At 41.6% G+C, this 23938-nt stretch overlaps 1 protein-coding gene across 5 annotated transcripts in view; it reads left to right on the plus strand.

Moving 5' to 3' along the window:
• The first annotated feature begins 1916 nt into the window (after positions 1-1916).
• The window catches only part of CDC27 (cell division cycle 27), a 35032-nt gene continuing 13010 nt past the window's right edge, over positions 1917-23938 (plus strand). Inside the window, exons 1-12 of one of the 5 annotated variants that reach the window (XM_075171288.1) lie at positions 1917-2158; positions 8275-8350; positions 11672-11819; positions 13997-14122; positions 15106-15203; positions 15728-15882; positions 15994-16208; positions 16915-17029; positions 20544-20659; positions 21095-21194; positions 21851-22058; positions 22887-23059. In XM_075171288.1, the coding sequence (XP_075027389.1) occupies positions 2132-2158; positions 8275-8350; positions 11672-11819; positions 13997-14122; positions 15106-15203; positions 15728-15882; positions 15994-16208; positions 16915-17029; positions 20544-20659; positions 21095-21194; positions 21851-22058; positions 22887-23059 (1557 nt within the window). In that variant the 5' untranslated portion in view covers positions 1917-2131. Of the gene's footprint in view, positions 2159-8274; positions 8351-11671; positions 11820-13925; positions 14123-15105; positions 15204-15727; positions 15883-15993; positions 16209-16914; positions 17030-20525; positions 20660-21094; positions 21195-21850; positions 22059-22886; positions 23060-23938 lie in introns of all 5 variants that reach the window. The other 4 variants (XM_075171289.1, XM_075171285.1, XM_075171287.1 and 1 more) reach the window with 4 other exon arrangements.

Consider the following 23938-nt stretch of genomic DNA (forward strand, 5'->3'; position numbering starts at 1 on the left):
AGTCAACACTGTCCTTTTATAGTTCGGACACTTTACTTGGAGCCCATGGGACTCTGAGGAGAGGTAAAAATAACCCCCCCACTCTAAGGAGAGCCTGTGGCTGTGTCTCCTCAGGCTGCGATAAGATGGAGAGAGACTCATACCAAAGATGGTCTGGATGTCAGGAGAGTTAGCGCTGAGCCCTGTGAGATGGAAGAGACAGATGGAGCCAGCTTTCATCCTGAGGAGTTATCAGCAGCGCACGGCAGGGCAGCGAGATCGGGATGAGGATGATGAGGAAGAACTGTGCTCCTTGAAAGGCTCCCTCGGAGCCCCAGACCCACGTACGCGCACGTCACCGTCATCACCGTCAGCGTGAGGCCAAAGGCCTTTAGGGAAGGCAGACACTTCATTGTGTCGTGTTCTTTGCACCCTTCGTGTTCGGCAAAATGACTCGGGTCGACCTGATAGCGAGCCAGGTATCCATCCCTGGGGGAAAGCACTGCTCCGTGACCCATTTTGTTATTCCTCTCAGGTCAGGGATTGAAGAAAGCTTTGCCTTTCCACGCCAACCTGCTCACACCCTGAAAGCAAACACCTGCAGATTTACTGGAGTGATAACAAACTTGTAAATACGCTTTTCAGAAATGAGGAGAAAGACATGTAAAGAAAGTGGCGAAGCAGGCAGGCCAAGCCCTCCTGCTCTACACGCAACTTTTCAACATAAGCACCACGCACCCAGCTTTTATTTTCACGTAAAGATGCAGCTCCCTGCTCCCACACGTGCTCTGCAGTGCTCAGCAGCACATCAGGCAGTGCCAGGATCCGTCCTTCAGGCAGCTGAGTGCAAGTGCAAAAAAGGTACTGGAAGGAGCAGGAGAGAGCAGAGTCCCTGTGCGTAGGTGTGCGCGCGTGTGCTGGGGGTGGTGTTATGTGGTTGTTGTATTACAGGAAGCCCGCGGAGGGGTTTGGAAAGGGATGGCCTCTGCTAGTTGCAGATGGCTATTAATAGGTCAGTATTTTTAATAAATTGAAGTTTAGTTGTGCATCTTTATTCCATCCTTTTGGGAAGGGAAAAGAGTTCTCTCTGTGCTGGGAGACGTCAGATGAACTGGTACCTGCAAACAGATTCAAGTTGTAATTGTCAAATTACCCCCCTTGCCCCAGTACCCCAATCTGCCCATTTTACTCCTGGCTATCTTGGCTGTTCCTGCCCGGGGAGAGCTGGCAGCAGACAACCTCAGGACTCCCCTGTCACTGATGCGGGCAGGACCTGTGCCGTGCTGATCCCCTACGCTGGCAGCAGAGACAGGGGAGCCATCAGCCAAGCCCAGCACCAGAGGCCAAGTCGACACAGCACGCAGCAGGCCTCCCGTTATGGCGGGAGACTGCAGTCCAGCACCGTGAGGGATGCCGGGGGTTCCTGACAGGCCGCCGCAGGCAGGATACCCTAGAGCCCCGTTTTTTGGTACAAAGTGCAAGTTGCTACCTCGCATGGGTGCAATGGTGCTTTGAAGGACGAGCCTCAGCCCCGGAGGGGGTTTCACCGCACCCCCTCACGCCGGGTACCAGCGCTGAGGGCCTGCGGCAGCCGCCGCCCGCCCCGCTGTGAGGGACAGAACTGCGCGGCTCCGTATTCCCTCCCTCAGCCGGCCCGTGTACGCTGCCGTGCCGGTGCTCACGGGCACCGAGGAGAGGCCGGGGTGGCGGCAGACCCGAGCGGGCCGGGGCCCCTCAGCGCCCCAGCGCAGCCGTCCGGCCCCCTCCCCGCCGCCCCACTCCCCGCGCCCCTCGGCTCGGCTCGGCCATCTCCGGCCGCGCTCGGGCCGCTCCGCCAGTCGAGGCGCTTCCGCCTGGCTGATGAGGGGGCTTTCCCAGCTGTTTTCCGTCGGCGCTCGGCTCTTTCCGCCTGAGGCTTCGGGTATTTCCGGCAGGCAGTTCGGGTGTTTCCGCTGCCAGCTTCGGGCGGACTCGGCGCTTGGCCGGCCTCGTTCCTTCCCTCCCCGCCGCCTGCCCCGGTAACGGTCGCTGGGAGTTTAAATGAGCAGGGGCCGGGCCGGGCCGCGCCGCCGCCGGGACACGCACTGAGGCGGGGCCGGGGCCGCCCCGCTCCGGACTCGGCGAGGAGGAGGCGGAGGCTGGGGAGAGCAGGATGACGGTGCTGCAGGAACCCGTCCAGGTACCGACCCCTGGGCGGCACGGGCTCGGGCTCGCCGCCGCGCTCAGGCCCCAAGGCCCGGCCCGGCCCGGCCTGGCCTGGCGGGGGGAGCCGGACCCGCCGCGTCGCCCGCTCCTCGGGGGAGGCCTCCCCGCCGCCGGGCCCTCTCCTGTGGCGGGGGGCCCCGCTCCGCTTGGGCCGCTCCCGGGGGGGCTGCGGGCCCCGGGCGCCCCCTCCGCTGGTGGGAGCGGGCCCGGCCCGCAGGGCGCTCCGGCCGCTCTCTGCCGCCAGCCCGGGCTCCTCCGCCCTCCCGGCTGGGAGCCCGTGGGGCTGCTGGGCTTCCTCACTCCTTCGTGCGTCCTCTCCCCATCCCCTGCGCCTCTGGGACGAGCTGCCCTCGCCCTTTCTGCCCCTTTCGGGCCCCCGCCCGGGGCAGCCGGCCTCCCCGCAGGAGGTGTCGGTCTCCGGCGGCACCGCAGCTGAGTCGGCTTCCAGAAGAGGCCCTTTCGGCTCCCCCCGTAGATCCCCTGGGAGACCTGTTGATACCTCTCTCTCCATCTCGCTTACCTTCCTGCATTTGCTGCTATTTCATTTTTTTTAAATGCTCGCAGTGTGCTCGGCTCTGTAGGTGTCGTGGAAATGAAGGACGCTCCTCCTTCCCAAGGAGTTAGTACGTTCAGGTTGATGGGAGACCTACGAGAGAAAATAATGTAAATTTTGTTTTCCTACCATATTTTAGTCTCGCTGCAGTTACCCTGATGGGCTTCCTGCTCTTGTTCTCAGTCTTCCCATCCAAAAGGCATGATTTACAGAATTAAGAGTTGCTTCTCCTTTCCTGTATGCCTGTTACTCTAACTCTTCTGTAATCTTCATTAATCAGTCGTCTTATTCATGTTCCCATTCTTTTTTTGATTTTTAGCTTTTTAACAGGGTGGGGGTTTTTATAGTTATGCTAGGAACCTTTCGCTGTAAGTGTCTTGGTAGTACGTGATTGTGTTCTGTAATGAACATAGTGAAAATTCTTGCTTTTGGCTCTCCTCTCTTAATGAAAAGGTGGAAGGGGGAGAAAGACTTCTCCTGTGGAAGATCACCGTGCTGACTTGACCCTGTCTGTGCAAGATGGTGACAGTGATGGCATTCTTGTAGTTTGTGTCCTTGATGCCACTGTTCTGTTCGTCCACTCTGACAGCAAGGGTCCATGTGGTGCTGGAAATGCTTTCAGCCACCTGGTCCCTCTTCTGGTCATACTTACGCCTTTGCTGTTACCCTTGGAGCTGGACTGGTGTTTTGCACTAGTGGGGTATTCTAGGAAAATTTGGGATTACAATAGAAAAGGAAGCAAGAAAGCATTGCAGAGTGAATGACAGGAAACAATATTTAATGTTTCCGGTACTGTGCTAATTAGACTAACCAAGTGGAAAATATTTGCTATTCTGAGAGTTCCCTGATAGAAATGTGCAGTCTTATTTTCATTTTTCAGAAGTAAAGACCTCTGTAATGGTATTCTCTCTTCTCAAGCTCTTATGAGCTTGGATGTTTTGATGGGGCTTTGCTATGCTGAATATATCTGTTTAGATTCTGTTTGCTTTCAAATGCCAAGTAGTTCCTTAATCAGTGGTTCTACTGGTGTTCACATTGCTCTTATTCCTTGCTTACAGCAATACTGGTAAGTTTAGGATTTGTTATTTGTGATGGCCTTGGACATACTGTTGCTTTTAATGGCAAGGAAGTCACCAGTGCACCATCCAAAACAAGGTCGATGTTTGCGTTCTGCCGGGATCTGCTGTTGTAGCTGCAGTCCTCTTTGTGCCATGGCTATGAGCAGTGGAGTAGAGATTGGACTGCTGTACTGCAGGACCTCTCCAAACCAGCTCATGCTTGTTTTCTCACTAGTGTAACGTGTCCAGTGAGTGGTCTCCATTTCGCAGTACACATCTGGGTGAAGTTGACTGCGTTTCTGAATTCCCATTTTAGCTGGAGTCCACGTACTTAGCTCTGTTTTTCTGATGTTTTTTTTTTTAACGATATGATTGGAAAAGTTGACACTACTTCTCATTTTTGTCATTGCAGAGATTTTTCCTGTCTATTTGCTGTTCTCTCCCAGCCTTTCAGATGTCTACAGGGCTTAGCATTCCAGGAAAAAACTGTCATCTTTACAGTATTGATATGCAAAGCATGATAGATAAATAACGGAATCTGTGTGTGTATGTTGCCTTATAAATGTTGCGTTTTAATTACATGAAATTAATGTCCCGAAAGGCATCCTGTTCACTGGTTAGATCTTTACTAACTTTTTTAATCCCTTAAGATGAACAAAAGTGCCAGAGTTTACAGAGAAAACAGATCTCTACTGTACTTCCTGATGTGGTCAATTTAAAACTCTTCAGCTCAAACATAAACCCTTGTATCTCATGTGCTGAGAAACAGACTGGATGCCTTTCAAATATTTCTGAAAAACATCTCAGAAACAAAATGAACGCTTTCCTTGGAATTTAGCTGTTCAAGGTGATCATCTGCTGTAACCCACTTGAATGGTGCTTGAACTCCAAGGCTACTGTCATGACTGAAAACATGCAATAGCATGCTTATTTAATGGGCAGAGTTTGCATAACTAGTAAATGCAGCACAGCTTATCACAGAAGACTCTCCTCCCCTCTGCCCACCCTGAAGAAGTCTTAAATCTTGATAGAAACTGCTTAGCATGTCAATAGGCTATAAAGCTTTGAAAATAATTTCCAAGGCTATATAACTGTCAGAAGAGAACACCTCTATCTTTTAAGAGCTCTTTGGCTTAGATATGAAGTGGCACTTGGGCAATGCACAGGATTTTGTGGATAGAAGGTGGACCTGTCTGAATCTGCTTATATTTTCTTGCTCTCCTCTCTGAGGATGCTTTGCTGCAGAGCTGTGCCCGGTATGGTAGTTTTGGAATTCCCTGTGCACTTTGCATTTGCAAATTAATGCATATTTAAAATGAGTGACTAGGACCTGGAGGTTTATCTGGTCTGCAAGCATGCTTAAATAAAACTTTGAAACACTTCAGGCTTCCCTCCTCGTTTGTAGCCCTGAGAACAGACACTGCAACCAAAGTGTCTCAACTGCTTTGCACACTCTTGAGGAGGTGGCTTCTTTGGGCTTCTGTTGACAGGTTCCATGTAAAATTTGGTAACTACCATAGGGAGGAAACTAAGACTGCACTTGGATTGTATTTGTGATTGTACTGTATTGTCCTGCTCTGAAGTCTTTTGGGATTAAATAGTTTTTACTGGATAAATGCCCCCAAAGTTTTTTGCTTCAGACCATTCTTCTGGTGTGGTTTAGCAATTGTCATGTGCCACTAATGCTGTGGAGATGCATCGAACTTCTGCTAAGTTCTGCTAAATTACTACTCTATAAATAGAGATTGATTTGCTTCCTAAAAGGTGCAGAAGAAATCTTTTTTTTTGGTAGTTTGAGACACAGTTGTAGTTCAGACATCTGTTCTCATAGCAAATTGTTACTGCATCGGTATGGCTGATTCCCTGCCACCTTCCTCTCCTCTTCCTCCTCTTTTAGGAGAGTGTGTGCAAGGATCCAGTCTTCAGAGTTTGTCTGTGGGAGGCGTGAGTCCAACTTGCACCTTTTGCCTTGCAAAATGACAATTATTACATAACAGGGATACTACCAGCTGAATTCTTGCTTTCACTGGGACTCTGCTCAGCAACGATTGTTATCTGAGCCAGTATGTAGTGTAACTTTTATAAATGTGGCTGTGATGTTGCCAAAAATCACTTGTGTCCCCTCTTAGCCTTTGGCAAGACTGTTTCTGGCAACTTGCTTCTGTTTGAGAAGTCAAATGACATTGATTTCGCCACCACCACCCCCATACCTTTGTTTTGTAAGCATGCTGAGTTACAGCCCTGTGAAGACAGTATTTTTAACCTGAAGACGGCACAACTTGGATAGATTCATCTAAATGTCACTCGTGACTTGGTAAAGGAAGAGCTGCTTCTGAGAGTGAGAGAAAAAAGAGACCTTAGGCTGCTCTAACTTGGGTATAGTCTGAAAGATTTTAACACCCTCCCTCTGTCTTGTACTTGTTGTACCATGCTGTCTGCAGTGCACAGAACAACGTACAGCCTTGGAGCTTTTCAAGGTAAAAGGGAGTAATCACTTCAGGCAGACTCTGTGGCTGAAGTTATCTAAGTATGGAATACAGCCAGAGAGAAATAATAAGGTGTTTGTATTATAATAATCAAACTAAGATAATTCGGTTTTGAATATTTTCATATGAGCTTAAAAGTACCTGTTGACTTTTTAAGTATATTGTTGGGACCTACTAATAGAAGAAAATAGTATCTCTGTAGAGATTTTGTGTATAATATTCTATATAGTAATTGGAAACTCTGGTGTGTACTGTGCATGAACACTGTGTAGGCTTCCCGTGAAGAGAACTCGTGCATTTTTCACACCCTGAGTTTGTCAAGTTTGTGTTGGAAGAAGTAGCATATGGTACATGTAACTCTATGTGATGTTTGAATTTTTTTTTTTTCATGAAATTGGCGCTTGCCTTTCCTACTGGGAATAGCATTACACAGCGCTATTTCTTTAGCTCTGGAAGATTTCTTTTATTTTTGGAGTGTCTGATAAGTATCAGAAGCTAATTCTGTTTGTCTTCGGTTGCTGATGAGTATTGGAGAAATACTAGACCGCAGCGCCTTGAGCTCATATATTCAGGTCTTGTTTGGATCAGTAATAACAAAACTACTGCAAAATGGCTGTTTGCTGCTTCTGGGAAACTGCTTTGGAACTCGAGCAAGACTGCCAGATGGGAAGGAACTGCAGTCCTGACACCAACCCTGCTAACCTCAGAACACAAACCCTGATAAGCGTGCACACCACCACCACTTGTAATAGGTGGGGAGGGAAGGCTGAATAGATCTTAAAAGGAGTTATTCTTCCCATCCCACCCCTCTTTTACAGATAACAGAAGGCTTTTAATCTGATCTGAAGAAAATTGGTTGAGTAGTGTTCGTGCCCCAGTGCTATTCTTTTGCTGGACAGCTCTTGCTTGTATTTCAGCTAATGGTGACAGCGGTGCAAGTAATTATGACAGCTACTTTAATGGCGTACACAGTTTGTACACCTGTATGTACTTTTGATTTGCGTTTCACTGGAGTAGTGCCATCTTTCGAGTCTGCACAAATATTGACAGTCCCAAACTCGAGCTTGGTGTTCATGAAACAAGAAGATAGCACCCTTAAGCAGGTAGCTAGTTTTGACCAAATATATGTAGCAAAATGCAGAAGTAGGTTGCCTTCATATATGTCTGCATGTATCAATTTGTCCATCTCATTTGCATTGCATTCATTCTTGTGTGGTACCTCACAATCCTAATTAGTGGCAGTAAAGAGGTGGCTGATGAGCAAACAAAACAACACAACAAAAAGCAGTGGATCGCATTCATCTTGGTTCTTATGGGAATGCTGATATCTCTTCAAGGAAAATGCTGTATACCTAACATACTTAATCAACAGCAGTCTTACACTGACAACCTCAGACACTGACGTGATTTCTAGTCCTGTTGGTTTTTGGTTTGGCATGTCTCAAGAGGAGGTAGTTTAAATGGGTTTATGCATAATGCCATTAAAATGGGTTGGGCGCCCTGGTTTTTTCCCACCTCCCTTGCCCCTCTTTGGGCATAGCTAAGAGCAAAATGGAATACTCTGGGGGTATTTTTTGTTCTTAGCTTTACTAAATGTGTTATTGTTTGGTGGTAGTTTGCAATAATTCATGCTCAGTTATGCACCAGACTAAAACTCAGTAACAAGTGGAAGTACTCACTGTTGTTTCCGTGCACGTTGGCTGAGGTTTATAGGTGGTTGTGTATGGTAACTAGTGAGCAACATTCTTAGATTGGTTCATGACTGCAGTGCTAAATTGTTTTGGTTTTGGGGGGTTTTTTTGGTTTTGTTTTTTTTTAAGTCTCCTTACTAATAGTTGAAACAACTAAAACTTGGCCTGCATGTTTATCCTTCTCCGTTCTTCTTATGATTCCAGTAAAACAAAATTGAACTTTGTCTTTCGACAGTAAGAGCTAATGAGTTTTGCATTTTTAAAGCTTCTCTCTAAATTTAGATTATTTTCTTGTCTTGCAGGCTGCTATATGGCAAGCACTTAACCACTATGCTTACCGTGATGCAGTGTTCCTTGCAGAAAGATTATATGCAGAAGGTATGTACTTTGCAAATATAAAGTTGATGCTTTTTTCAGTTTTGATTTAGGATTTTTGAGCCTCTGGTCCTGCTTTGTTTTACTCCTGTTGTTGTGATAATGAAGTTTAACTTTCTGCTTGGGAAAAGTGGAGAATGCCTTGCAATTAGGTTGGAAAATCAAATCATGTAACAGCAGCGATGTTATTTTACAGTAAAACCTCCTTAAAAAAATTAAACTCAGATGTGTGTTTAACTACAATGTTTACAGTGATCTGTTGTATGGTATCAAATGGGAGTGAGGTTTTTTTTAATAACCTTAAGCATTACATGTCTTCCAAGGGCACTTGAGGATAGATGCAGTACACAAATTCTACAAATTGTCTTGATATTGAAAGCTGCTTTGCTAATAATGCTGTTCAGATATGTTGATTGCTGTGTTAGCTGAAAGAGATAATCTTGTGATGATGAGAGAAAAGCGTAGTGAAATTGAGACAATGAGAATCAGAACATATGGAATAGGTATCTCCTGTTGAATTCTTGTTAATTGTTACTTCGTTGTGATGCTGTCGGATCTAGGATGTCTTGGATACTGAGCAGGCAGCAGTAACACAAATCTGTACTTTTCCTGGGTCCTTCAAAGACCACTTTCTTCTTGTGTTCTAATCCCTCTTCTTCCTTAACCTTTCTTCCGTGACCTCAGATAAGCTTTTTGTTGTTCTTTACTTCTTTCTCCTCGATACTGGTGTTCAGCTTTTCTTCTCTATTTTGAAAGGTATCGTCCCCTAATCACTAACATGAAAAAAAAACAACCCAACCCTTAAGCCAAAATATAACCGTAATAGAATTTCTCATGCTAAACAACTTGAGCTAATAATGTGAATTAAACTGTATAATCTGTTTCATGCTCCATGTTTTGTAATGACATGTTTTACTGTCAATGTTTTGCCTGACATGCCCACAATGCACTTCTTAACAATGGAAGCACAAACCTAATTTTTTAGAAATAAAGACTTTTTTTTCCCCCCTCATGTCAAGGTTACCCATGAAATCTGGGGTCTTCCATCTGGTGCTTAAATGAGGAGTGTTGTGTAGGATATTATGGAACCTTATAATCTAGGTGTGCATAAAGGAAATAGTGTTTTAGGGATGATGTATCTCCCCTGAACACAGCACGTTGTGAGATGCGGGGAAATGCTAGATTGAAGGTAATTGCCAAGGATGTAGAAGCAAAGAGAATCCTCTTTTTGCAGCAGCCAAGAGAAAAATACCTGACTTGATACTGACACTGTCTTTGCAGAATAATACTCTGCAAGAGTACTTCAAACAGCTTTTTTCAGTGACCCAACAGTGCTGAGAGAGAACAGCATGCATGCTGTCACTTGGTTCAAGCAATTAATTGCTGACAAAACACCTGGCTTCTGGTTAAAATAAGTAGTTATACAGCAGAGTAGAAGCTGCTGAACTTGAATACAGTGACTTCATATTGGCAGTAGTGATTTTACCCCGAGAAGAACTTCTTTTAAGTCCACCTGCAATTACTGTCCTTGTGGGACCATCTGTGGCTTGGTAGTTTCCCAGAACTCTCGAAGTGTGTTAAATTAGTGGATAAAAGAATTGATTTAACTTTAATTTTCAGAAAGATCTTCTGGTGTTTTTAGGATAAAGCTAATAAAATGTCCTCTCTTTGGGTCTTCAGTTTCCATTGTCGCTGTCCAGGTGATGACACAAACTTAAAATAGTCAGCTTTCAGTGCAGGAAAGGATTTGAGCAGGTTGCCCAAAGAGGTTTTTGTGCAATGCTTCTATTGATTTTTCTGAAGAGTTCTATGTAGGTAGATAAACAAACATCAGAATTGTTTCTTTTAATGCTGAATTCCTTTGGCATGGTAGTATGTTCTGAAAAGTATGAAGTAATGTGGGTTTCTTAATTGTTTGGAGATTTAAGTTGCTTGCCTTTATAGACAGCCTTTCTTTGATTTAAAGTAGATCATTGCATAAGGGTGATTTGAGTGTAACATTTGGGGAAGTACAAAGAATAGGGTAATAGGTACAAAGATTATGTACATGGCTGTACATAATCTGTGAGCATATCTGGGTATCTCCCTCTTTTTAAAACCCAGAAAACGGAGTTAAAATGAAGTCACATAGATATTTCACACAATAGTAGCTTAATGCTCGAATTAACACCACAGCATGGTAATGCTCACCATTGCCTCACAAAAGTGTGTTCTCTGGTGTTTAAAGTTTCAGCTGATAATTTTACAGTAAGGTTTTAAAGTTACTTCAGGGGGTTAGCTCTCTGTCCTTTATGCTGTAATCACAAGTAAAATTGGCAAGTCTGACCTCAGTCCTAAATCTGGGTGCCAAGTCAAGCTCTTTGAATAGAACGTTCTTGGTGTGGTACATAATTCATCTCTGCAATGGAAGAAGTGTTGAAGCAGACATCAAATCTAAATATTTCCAGTTTCTGCCATAAAGAAATGTTTCTGTCTTGATTACTCTTGTTCTCTGTTTAGATAGAGGTGATTTTTCCTGAAGCCTGACTACTTCATTCAGAATTTAGAAACTTGTGACAACTCAGCTTGGGAAGAGGATTTGTAGGAGAGCTACTTCCTAACATAAAATAAATAAAGCATCTGGATGGTAATGTTAAGCCATGTTCCCAATGAAATAATGAGCGTAGGCAGCAAAAAGGACAAGACTTAATGTTGGGGTAGAGGTGACTGGTAATTGACTGACTTTAATAGTCATTAAAATCAGAAAATCTGCTCCGCTAAGTCATGTGAAGATGCAGCGTCAAGGGAAAGACCAATTGAAATTAGGATTAAAACTGTTAATTAGGCTACTTAGGCTAAAATAGATCTTCCTTCTGAAAGTTATGGTACTTCCTAACAGCCATTGTTGTGCCAGTGTTTATGTACTGCCTACGCTAGTGCAGAGCGTTACGAGCAGGTGTGATAATACTCTGAGCCAAGTCTTGGTGCGGCCAAAGAGTTGTTAAAGTAGCTCTGTTCTACTAGGAGTGACTGCTTTGCATGACTTGCTGTTATTTTAACAGCAAGCTGGCTAATCACTTATTTAGATTGAGTAGCCAGAAGGGTCAAAGTTCTCTTACAACAGTAGATGTTAAGAGTTGGTCTGACTATACAAGAAAATGGCATGTGGAAGTTTGTTATATGCCGACGAATAAAGAAATGCATTTCATTCAGTAATGAATTTCTCTAATACCAATACTCATTTTCTTGTATCTTGTTCCTACCTGGCTTTTACTCCCTGCCCCCAAATTCCTTGTATCAAAATGGTAAACAACCACCTGATGAGGTTTTTTTTTTATTTTTTAGTACATTCAGAAGAAGCACTGTTTTTACTGGCAACGTGTTACTACCGCTCAGGAAAGGCCTATAAAGCATACAGGCTCCTAAAGGGACACAGCTGTACTACCCCACAATGTAAATACCTGCTTGCAAAATGTTGTGTTGACCTCAGCAAGTAAGTAAAACCTTTGTGTTCTGTCCAGGGTCACAAATGCATTTTTTTGTTTGGATTTCTCTTTGAAAGCTGTCATATTGCATAAACTAGTAATTCATTGGTCCTTCAGCTCTAAAGATTATTATAAGTTCAATTCATTTTGCTTTCAGATATGGACCTAACAAACATTAGCCCATATTGCAGAAACCTCTAAAAGATATTGAATAACTTACAAAGGAGTTGTCAAGCTGTGTAGGGGGAAGAAACATTGATTGCTGAGATGACTCAAGGAGACCACTCTGGGAAGTGTTTGGGTTTGGTTTTGTGTTTCTCTGCTACTTTGCTTATTTCATTAAGTGTTGCCAGTATGAATTTAAGGGATAGGCCACTTCCCTCAAACAGTAAGCTTGCTTCTCTTACGCAGTTACTGCTAATGGGAGGGTGAGGGAAAAGATAGCAGACAGAAATCTGTTTTTAAAAACCCACAACAAACCCACCTTGAATCCACATCCAAGAATGCTGTATTCAACATCAAAATTAACCTTGACAGGGACAGTGACAAGGGACAGCCTTGACGGTAGTGTCAAGGTATCTTGCTGGTTTTCTGGAGTCTAACAGCAAAAGTATATAATGAAATTGCTCAAGCTACAGGCCCTAATGGCTGTGAGAGTTTGTTAGTAAGGATATCTCACTTCTATGTAGATCTTTTAGCTCAAATGTAGGAAACAATGTCTGACTGAGATGCAGAATGGAGAGGATGAGGCACCAAGAAAGGCAAAAGCTTTCATTCAAAAAATTTTAAATATTATGGGGGTCTTTTACAGAAGCTTAAATGTCTACAAAACAGCTTGTGGTTATGTGTTGTGGCTTTTTTGGTTTGGTGTTTTTTGAATGGCCCTCTTTCAGTGACAAAAAAAAAAATTCACTTTCTTTAGAGTAGGTAATGTGATATTTGGAGTTTCACACAGTATGATGTGATTATTTTGCAGGATTCGTGATCCTGCTCACAACACGTAACCAAAATGCAGGTCTCTCCAGAGGCAGCAGGGGAAGCTCCTTAGTCTTTGATACTCTCTTCAGTAGGCGAGTCTTTTGACTTCTTTAGAGTAGCGAGGATGTCTTGACTTGTGTTTCTTTCGACACTCTTTTTAACACTTTTGGAGCTATTAGGATACAGGTTTCTTTGCATCTTCCGTTAAAAAGGAAATCATGTTAATGCTCTACTTGGAAAGGTCCCAGTGGAATAAATATGAAGCTGATTGTTCCCTCCCTTGCTTTTACAAAGTCTGGTGTCTGCATATAGTACATCAGCTTCTGAACTGATTTCAGTTAGATAGGTGGGATTTCTTAAATGTATTCTTTAAAATTTGTTAAATTTAACGGTCATTGCTGTTACAGTTGTATGAGCTCATTTATACAGACGTACCTTATTTTCTTGTGGGAATGGTCTATACTGATAGAAGCATCTACCTGCAAGTATAATTTCAAGTGGAGGCAAGAAGAGATGATTTGTTTGTGCAGGTGTTGGTCTCAGATGCCAGAAGAATGCCTGCCATCCCCAGAAATTGTATAAAGTCATTTTTAAGCCTAATAGCAAATGGCCCATTCCATGTGAGCAGTACTGCTTGCTGCAGGTGTAGTAGATGCAGACAGAGCCTTTGTTCTCCTTTTGAGCCCCTCTTGCAAGAAAGACAGACATTAAAATCCAAAGTCTGTGCCATATCCCAATATTGGATGTTAACTGAGTGCGTGGAGCCTTACAGATTGTATTTCTCTGTTGGGAAACAAAGCCAAACTAAGCATTATCTTAGCTTGTTACTAGGTAAAGTACCTTCAAAAATGAAGTGTCTAGAAGACTTTCTTGTCCTCCGTTTGTATTCTGCCTAAGATTAGTGACTTCTGGAAGAGTCATGTTGTATTATGTGTCTCTGGTTTTGGAGTGGTGCGGGTTCTTGGGTTTGTTTCCGTTTTCTTCCCTCCCAGTAGAGATGTTCGGCTTCAGAGTACTGCATACCTCCATGTTGCTGGAGGAATCCATCAATTATTTAAAATTCATTTGCAGGAACTAGTTTGTACATGGTTTGAAACTTGTGAACACTGACAGTGGATTTCTGTTTTTGTTTGCAGCAGGGTGAAAACACTGGACTACCAATACTGTGAGCCTTGTAACCCCTTTAAACCTCTTGTTTTTTAAAAAGGCTTGCAGAAGGAGAGCAGATCTTATCTGGTGGAGTGTTGAATAAACAGAAAAGCCATGATGACATTGTTATGGAGTTTGGTGACTCTGCATGCTTTACACTCTCCTTACTGGGACATGTCTACTGGTAATGTTGCTTTTTTTTTTTTGTCTAATAAAGCTTGGGGTTTTTTATTTGACCAAGCCCAATTTTAGTCAAATATATTTTTTTTTGTCACCACAGGGTACATCTGTCTCTGGGTTATATGGCCTGCACAGTTTCGGAGTATGGTAGATGCAGGTAGATGGTTGTGGAAGCCATCTAACTTGGCAATGCAAGAATGGTTAGAATGGTTTGCCTTTCACCCAGAGCTTCTGACTGACTGAAACACAAATCTTCTTTTCCGGGTTGTTAAGCATGCAATCCAAGAGGTTTTGGGGTTTTTTTTAATACCTTTGGGTTTGTTCTGTATTCTTCCCTAAGAGAAACTTTCAAGGCCTGTTTCTCAGTGTTGTCATTTTGATTTTTCTGTATCTATTTTGCAGATGTATAGCTATAACCTTCAAGTGAAAGTTTTAAGGACTGCCAGTCAAAATAACTTTACAAATTTAAGTGTTTTGCTTTTGCCTAGATACAAGAAAGGTTACAGTAAATGTGAATAGATTGAATAGGAATAGTGGGGTTCTTGGATTCTTCCCTAGTATACCTATTCTCAAAAAAATTTATTTCAGAAGCAGCCAGATACTTAAGTGTTCAGTTTAGCCCCTAATTTATATGCAAAAATATTGTCCATAGATATTTAAAATAGCTGGAAGCTAGTAATCAGGTTGCTGTTTGCAAAAAAGAAAAAAACTATTGCAGAGAACAGCATCTTTCTAAAACGAAAATTCTCAAGCTACACTAGTGCTTGTGTAACATTTTTTGAGGACTGTGTCTAAGTAGCTTTCATCTGTGTCTAAATATGTCAAATAACTTCAAAAGAACTCAGTGTTACTCTGTGGCTTGAAAAATGAGGAATGTTGCTGTGACTGTCACCATGTTTTTGTTTTTCAACTCCTCTCCTGGAAAGCTATCTTGAACAAAAGTGCTGTTCTTAAGTTTCCCTATAAACTGTTACATTCCTTTTGCAGCAAGACAGACCGGCTTGCCAAAGGATCAGAATGTTACCAAAAGAGCCTTAGCTTAAATCCTTTCCTCTGGTCCCCTTTTGAATCGCTATGTGAAATAGGTAAGTCTGCAGAACTGTTTTACTAGTGAAGATGTTTTCTGTGATTCTGGTTACATCAAGCTTTCTGATTTGCCATCACTATGTGGCAAGGTTTATTTTACTTGTTGTCCAGAATTAGTAAGGAAAATGCCAGCAGAATTCTTTAGGAGTGGTTTTGTGAGCAATAATGCATTTAAAATACTTTGCCAGTGTTTAGAGCTTTTGTCTTGTTTACTTCCGTTTTCATTACTTACACATTTTTGGATTCAACAATACCATATGTTTTCCAACCTACAGTTAGTAGACCTTAGAAACTATGCTTCTGAGAATAACTTAAAAAAGCAAGTCTATTTTTTAATAAAACTGATTGTCCAGGGTTTTGTAGTGGAAGAACACTTCTGATTTAGCCTGAGGGGTTTTAAAACAATGAAATAAGAACGCACCCCTTCTAAAATACTTTGTCCCCTGTCCTCCTTGTTTCAGACTGAATATTCAGCATATAGACTCAGGAATAACTCTATTTAAATCTCCTTCCAATCTTACAGGTGAAAAACCAGACCCTGACCAAACGTTTAAATTAACATCTTTACAGAACTTCAGCAGCTGTCTGCCTAACACTTGCACAACGTTGGTATCTAATCACAACATATCCCATAGACAGCCTGAGACTGTTCTTATGGAAACGCCACAAGACACAATTGTGAGTTTTGCTAAAATCATTGTATTTAAAGCAGTCTTTCCAGCTTAACTGAAAAATGCTAATTAGAAACTACACTGCGTGGGTATCTAACAGCTGCCTTCCATTTTTCAGGAGTTGAACAGAATCAACCTAGAATCCTCCAATTCAAAATACTCCTCCTTGAACACAGACTCTTCTATGTCTTACATTGACTCGGCTGTAATTTCACCAGATGCTGTCCCTCTTGGGTCAGGAACTGCCATATTGTCTAAACAGGCTCAAAATAAACCAAAAACTGGGCGGAGTTTACTGGGGGGACCTGCGGCTTTGAGCCCACTAACTCCAAGGTAAATCCTTGAGATAGACAATTCCTGTCTACAGCTGTGCAGTTGATAATGTTTGTGATTTGAAACAGGAAAGATATCTGGTGCTGTACAACATATTCGAACACGCATGTTGATAGCATGTTATGAATAATGCTGCAGAAGCAAAAGCTAAACAACTTCAGTAACTGCTCTTGGTCCTAGCGTTCATCTCTTCTGTTTTTTAAACAAGCGTTTGGTGTTTTTGATTAGAAGAGAGGAACTGTTGATTTAGTATATTGCTTATTGTGGTGTTCACACTGGAAAAATCTTTAAAGGAATATGTTTCTGCTCTGGAACAAACTTTATTATGAAAAGCTACTCTTAAGAGCTTTCCTTGAAGAATAGCTCTTTTCTAAAGAGCATGTAAATATATGCTCTGTTCTATGTGCCATCTTATTTAAACAGTGTTATATTACAAGCCATTAATACTTGGATGGTCTGTGTCTATTAGTTATTATGCAGGCAGGCAAAGGAAGTTCTGTATTTTTCCATTTCAGGAATAAGAATACTTTCTATTAAAGTATCTTTTATAGATGAGGATAGTAAGATATTGGAGGATTAACATAAATGAATTAAGTAGTTGTGAAAGAAAGTTGATCGTCTGAATCTCTGTTTTAATGGCAGAATCAGGCCGGCTCTCATGGTCTAAGATTCAGACATTGACCCTTTCTCTTCATTTTATTCTCAGCTTTGGAATTTTGCCACTGGAAACCCCAAGCCCTGGAGATGGATCATATTTACAAAACTACACAAACTCTTCTTCTGTAATCGATGTGCCATCCACAGGAGCACCTTCAAAGAAGGTATCTTGCATTCTAGAATGTGATTGCTGTTCTATAAATTTGACGTTGCAGTGTGCTTTAAAGAAGAATCCATAATGCAGATAAACATCGCACATGAGCTGAATTGTGCTGACAGGAGAACCCGACTTATCCACGGTTTACAAAATTTGTTTTGAAAACCAGCTTGTCTGAGTGTGGAACTGATCGCAGCCTCCTTTAGTTGTGGACATGGTTTGGGTTAATTAAGTGAAAATTAAATTTATGTCTAATTTGTCTACAAAGTGCATTTAAAAAAAAATTTGCTCTTACTAACAATTATTTAGCGCAGCAAAATAATACTGTTCACCAGCTCACGTATATTTATAAGCTAGTGAGGTTGGGGCTGAGGGGAGCAGTTTTAATTTGGCAACAACTGGTCAGGTATTTCCCTGACAAAACTTTTTAGACTTTTCTGAAATGTTATTTAAAATAAAATTCATTGTAGGATAGTGTGTTACATTGAAATAACTGTGTCTAAAGCCTCAATAGTGGGTTTTTTTATTTTTAAGATCTTCTTTTCAGCTAAATAAATGAGGCAGCCAGAAAAAAAATACACCATATCTCAAGTAAAGACATCTGCGTTGTAAATATTTTCAGCTTAACGTGTCATTTCCTTTGACTAGCAAAACAGATTTTTGTTTTCTAAACTGTTATAATGATAACCAATAGTCTTTTATTTCTAATTAAAACAAGCCCTTTTTTCCCCACCCGAAATGCACAGGCACGTGCAGACTGCCTAGCTGGTGTTGCTAGAGGCAACCTGAGGAAGGTGCTGTATCTGCTGTCCACCTGCCATCAGAGGGAATGTACAAACACTGATGCTTCTAAACAACAAAGTATTTGTAACTTCAGTGTGCGAGGTGGACAGCCCAAACTTGGAGTTTTCACTTTAAGTTTTTTTTAAGTTAATGTATTTTCAGGGATGACTTCAAATAATCCAAGAAGCCTCAAGTGAGCTGAAGCTACTGCTTTCTTGCAAGCAGTTCTTGAATTCTAGTTTACAGACCAGAGTAATCAAAATACTGCTGGTGGAGGGCTGACTGATAGAAGGGTGCTGTTTCACTTGGCTATGTTTTGTGTAGAGGAAACTAAAAATTGTCTTTTTTATCCTGTAAGAAACTGCCATAGTTGCCATAGTGATAAATGAGAGGTGGAATGTTGATGACAGTTGAAGAACCATTTGTTCCTTTCTAGAAACAAAAAACCTGAAGATTTTTCCCTGTATTTTTAGTAAATCTAGAAGTTGCGTGAGGGATGTTAGTGTTTTATAGGTGGCCAACTCTTTTAAAGTAAAGCTCAGTGCAAGTAATAGTGTTGAATTCCTCAAAAAGTAGAACTTGAATTTCCACATTTGATGCTCCGGACAAATCAGTTGGTGCTCAGCTTTCTGTGCCATTCTGCAAGTGAAATTTGGGAGAATTTGTTAAAAATTTGTTAAAAAGCATTTGTTAAAAACAGCATTTGTCTTCTCTCATTGGCCCAACACTTAAAAGAATAAAAGCCAGTAAGCAGATAACTTTTTCTTTTCCCTCCCCCCGTTGGATGGTCTTCTGAAGCCTGTGACTGGGAACTCTGCAATCTCATCGCACAAGCCATTATGGTATCCTGTCTCTGCACATCTTATTACTGCAACACTTGATATCAGTACTCTTAGTCCTGCCTTTTTTTTTTTTTGCCTTTGTTCTGTTGGGGCTGGACTGTGCTAAAACAGTCTGCTAGAAGTGTGCTTCGGCTGATCCAATTCCCATCTTGTAGTTGCTCAGGACCGACCAGTCTTCCACAGAACAGTCGAAAACACTGGCTTGTGGTGGATTGTACATATGTAGGAAGGGAAATTGTCATGAGTCTGAAAAATTGAAATATTTAGCAAAGTGCAGCTCTTCAGCATAATACTCATCTGCATTTAATCTCACGTGAGTACTACATGATAGATGAAAAGCTTTGGGGAATCAAATCATAGTTGCTGCTTCTTCGTTGCTTTGCTAGGTACGGCACAACAGCACCCATGTGTAAATTTTGCTAATTCATGCATATGCCTTCTGCCCAGATGCATCTGTGCTGCTACATAAACACAGATATTTAATACATTTTAATAAACAGCTTAGAATTCTGATGCATGCTTTGTCCAATGCAAATAATTTCTTGGCCAGTTTCACTTCTGCTCTTCAAATTACTGCCTTAGAAAAGGTTTAGTGTAGCTGTGGCTAGAATGTGCATGACTTAACGGAGGCAGTTTCCTAGGAAACACTTACGTAAATGAATGAAACATTAGGATGGATCCAAAGGCTTCCTATCTGAGTGGGCAAGCGTGCTTGCTGGCCACCTAAACTGTCCTCTGATAACAAAGAAACTGAGAAGGGAAGGGAAGGACAAAACATTAGAAGTCAGATAATGCATAAAGTGGTGTGGCTTGTGCTGTCATTGATCCCACTTGCTGATTTCTGGTGTCTTAAAGAACATCTCTTCCGAACAGCCACGACTGAGTTGAATGTCAGCGTCCCTGGAGTGGGCAGAAAGATAGGGTTTAAGCTTTCTTTAAAAAGCAGGGAGGGGAGGACCTGTTCTGAATCCTTTATAGGAAGTCTACACATCAGACAATGAACTTCTATCTGAACTTATTCCTTAGGTCTCAGATTCACAGTCAAGGTGTCACAGCTCTAAGTTCCCACATCTCAGCTGTTCCAGGGTAGGCATCAAAATGCACATTTTAGCTCTCTGAGGATGTAAGACAATGTTTTGGTGCTAAGTCATATTACATGCTTGCAACCTGTGGCAAATAAAAGGTAGAAGAAATGTGCATGTGCACACAAAGCGTTGCTCAACTGACATGCAGTAACTTGCTGCTCCGTATAATTTGACTGTAGGTATCTATCAACTTTCTATGCTGCATAATGCAGGTCCCTTTGTGATGAAGCAGTTTATTTCTGTATCTGCTCCAAAGGCTCATGCAGTAATGATTTAATTTGTGAAATACTGATTTATGCTATGAACAGGTATGCTAAGCAGGAGAGTGGCAGGCTTGGGTGTTGTACAGTGAGCACCTCAATGAGGTGTTAATGGTTAATGGCTTCTGGATATGATTGTAATATGATAATTCAAAAATCGTTTTCTTTCCGTGGTTGTTTTTTTTTTGGTACCACTTTCTGTGGAGAAGGAACTTTAAATATGACATCTTTTCATTCCCTTTTATTCTTGCACAAACATCTTAACATACAGTTTCTTGCCACTAGATGGAGATTTTATATCTTTCAAATAATGTGCATGAAGTTGGTAAACTCAGTGTTATTGGCATTTTAACAGGTAGAAAGAGAAATGCTTTTGATGGGGGCTCCTTGGAGGGCGACCCTCAGCCTTTATTGAGAAAGTCTATATTTATGCTATATTTATCCCCTTTTGTGCAGGGTTTGATAGGCAGAACGGATTTGGTTTGATACAGCAGAGATTGAGGCTTCTTAGTGACATAATAACAAACCTATAGAAACTTTGTGTTATGCAGACTGTCAGCAGGATAAGCCAAGCTGGAACAAAATCTGTCTTCTCACAGAGTGGAAATAGCCGGGAAGTCACTCCAATTCTTGTTGCACAAACACAGAGCTCTGGCCCACAGACAAGGTAAGGGAAAAAAAAACAAAAAAATCATCCTGGTATTAGCTTTTGCATCTCCTTGCTTGAAGGAATTTGGCACTTTATTTGCCCGACCTGTGTGGGTGTTCCTGCAGAATTCTTCTTTGGATGAGGAAGAAGTGTATTTTTTGTCAGGTAAAATAACTTCAATGGATAAGCAGGAAGCTTGTGCGTGGTGGTTGGTCTGTTTGTTTTAAATCTCCTTTGCAGTTAGACCATTTCATCAATAATGAAAAGGTAGCTGGAAGAAAATTTTGCTTATGTTCTTAACATACAACAGGTAGATTTATTTTTTTCATTCCTTGAAATGGGAATATGTGTGCTATAGTACTTGAGCATTTTTCTTTAAAACAAAGGTAAAAGCTGTTTTTATTAAAAAACGGAGCGAAGAACTCTAGTTTTTAATGTGCCGTTTGTTTTCAGTACAACACCTCAGGTATTGAGCCCAACAATTGCTGCTCCACCAAACGCACTGCCTCGAAGAAGCTCTCGCCTATTTACTAGTGATAGCTCTACAACAAAGGTAACAAACTTCATGTGTTTTGCAAACTTGTGGGTTTCTTACCCATGCCACTGTACGGACTAATTTCCCCATAAACATAGCAATTCTATCAGCTTAAGAACAGGTTCTATAATGAGCAGAACTTGTGAAATATCTGGCTGTACAAAACATGTCATGATGCCATAATATGTTACTTTTTAAACTCTCAAGTGCTCAACTAAAATAGTAGGAAGAAGAGTATCGTGAACAAAACCAAAGATACGCGCTGGGTTAACAAATGCAGTGGTGCTGCTAGCTGTCAACCCATTTGATAAAGAGGTTGTGTGGTTCAGATGTTTATTGAAGAATTCATTTTGAGCAGATACTTTTTTTGCCAAAACAAACTTACTTTCTTATCAGTTTTTTGCTCTTCAAACAAGGAATAGAACACTAAAACGCAAATACTCATGGACTGTAGTTAGGCGATGTGAACATTTACTGTTTAAAAATGAACTATTAAACATATTCAGTGAAGTTAGCGAGTGTCCGTATACTTAAGGTTAAAAGTGAAATGGCTGGGCATCGTTGTTAAGGCTGCAAAGAGGCATAAATATAACTTTACACAATTCACTTTCATATTTAGTTACCTGAATTGAAGAGACTTTTATATGTGTACCTCTTACTCTTCTTACTTGCAGGAAAACAGCAAAAAATTAAAAATGAAGTTTCCACCTAAGATTCCAAACAGAAAAACAAAAAGTAAAACAAATAAGGGAGGAATAACTCAACCAAACTTGAATGACAGTTTGGAGATTACCAAACTGGACTCTTCCATCATTTCAGAAGGGAAAATTTCCACTGTTGCGCCACAGATCCAGGCTTTTACGCTACAGAAGGCAGCAGCAGGTCTGTTTGAACGCTATTGGACTGTAATAGAGTAAAACTTCATATATCTATATTTTAAGGTTGAATGAAAAAAAAGTTTGCTCCAGTATTTCTTTCCTCCTTGTTTCAGTTAGCCTGCAGCTATCACCTTTGTATAATTATAAAGACATTAACGAGAAGATACTGAATTCAACTTACAAAGAACATGTGAAGAAGTAGTAAAAAGTGGCTAGTTGTAAGCAGATACATCTTACAGGCTCTGGTCCTTATTAATGATTAAAATATTTTCAGGCAAGATCCTTGGAAACTGATTCAAAGGAGCTATGAGTAACCCAGTCATCTTCCCTCAAAATCAGGTTTATATAGTCTGTTCTCCCTTCATATTTCCCATTTGTTTAAAAACAAGTCTTCATTCAGACTGTCAGAAAATCCTAGACAAACTGCTGAATTCCTCTCTTTTGGCTCGATAATGTTTCCAGGCAGCGAGAAGATGTATCCATGGATACCAGACATGTGGAAACTGTGTTCAGACCTAACAAAATGTTTGAATAGCTGCTGTAAATGCAAAACTCCAGTTGCCCTGAACTTCAGAGTTTCTCTCTTCCTGAGCGTTCTGTTGCTGGCTTAAGAAGTTGTTACTATCTGACTTCCAGTACAAAGGTTGATTTTTAGAATATTATGCCTAAGTTAAGAGTGCATAAGCCTGTGTTTGGGAACTCCTGAAAGGTTTTCATAAGCAAATTCAGGAGCAGTGCCTGCCACAATGAAGAGCTTATGGGATTAGCAATTTCAAGTAAATAAGTCTCAGCTGTCTTTTTTCCACTTTTATTTATTGTATTTTTCTCCTAGAAGGTTTGATGAGCCTTCTCCGTGACATGGGGAAAGGTTATTTAGCCTTGTGTTCATACAACTGCAAAGAAGCGATAAATATTTTAAGCCATTTACCATCCCACCACTACAACACTGGCTGGGTGCTGTGCCAAATTGGGAGAGCTTACTTCGAACTTGCAGAATATATGCAGGTAGGAACTGTGTGGGTTGGTTCTTACTCTTTTCACTTTTTTTTTGCATAGCTTTGCACAAAACCTGCAGACTTCCTGCAAAAGCTATGGGAAGTTTACAGTTGCGATAATTGTATAAATGAAAAAGTTATAGCTAGAATGGGTTTAGATCTTGAATCTGCATCAGTAGTCATTGAGCTTTCCTGAAAGAGGCTGAGTAACACTTTAGACTTCTTCTAATGTTAAGTTATTTCCTCTTGCATCCAGCCACTGGGGTCTCCTCCTGCCCTCTCCCTGACTTCACCCACAGCTGTGCTGATGTAATTGTTTGTATTGCAATGTGGTAAATTGGATCACTGAAACAATTCTTGCCCTTTTTAGTTAACATAGATCACATCAATGACCTAGTTTCCTTTGCAGCCTCAGAAATGACAGCATTGGCACAGCTGAGGTGATGTCAAACCGCTTCAGAAACAGAAGCAAGTGGTTAAGGGTAATCCAGCAGTTTAACTCTCCTTGTCACTGTTGTCCTGATAGCTGATGTGCCCATTTCCTCAGAAGTCTTTTTAAATACAAATGTGCAGGAGGCAAATGCGGTAGGTTTCGGAAGCGTTTTTTAAACTGCACACAGAGTCCGATTAGAGATGGAGCACATTGTGCTTCTTCATGATTATTTTGAAAACTGAGGCTACAGACCTTAATGATTTCCTAAAGCTAGCCTTCTTCCCTTGTTCCTGCTTTGAGTGTTGTAACCTGGAACTTAAGTTTATGAAATAGATATCTACGTTAGAAAGACTTCATTAGTCAACTGTTCGTAAGAAGCGTAGCTGTCTCAGATGAAAATAAAGCACATGTGTGTTGTCATATGCTTATGCATGCCCCCATCCCTGCATCAGCCGT

The sequence above is a fragment of the Calonectris borealis genome, chromosome 22, assembly GCF_964195595.1.
Source record: "Calonectris borealis chromosome 22, bCalBor7.hap1.2, whole genome shotgun sequence".
Taxonomy (NCBI): Eukaryota; Metazoa; Chordata; class Aves; order Procellariiformes; family Procellariidae; genus Calonectris; species Calonectris borealis.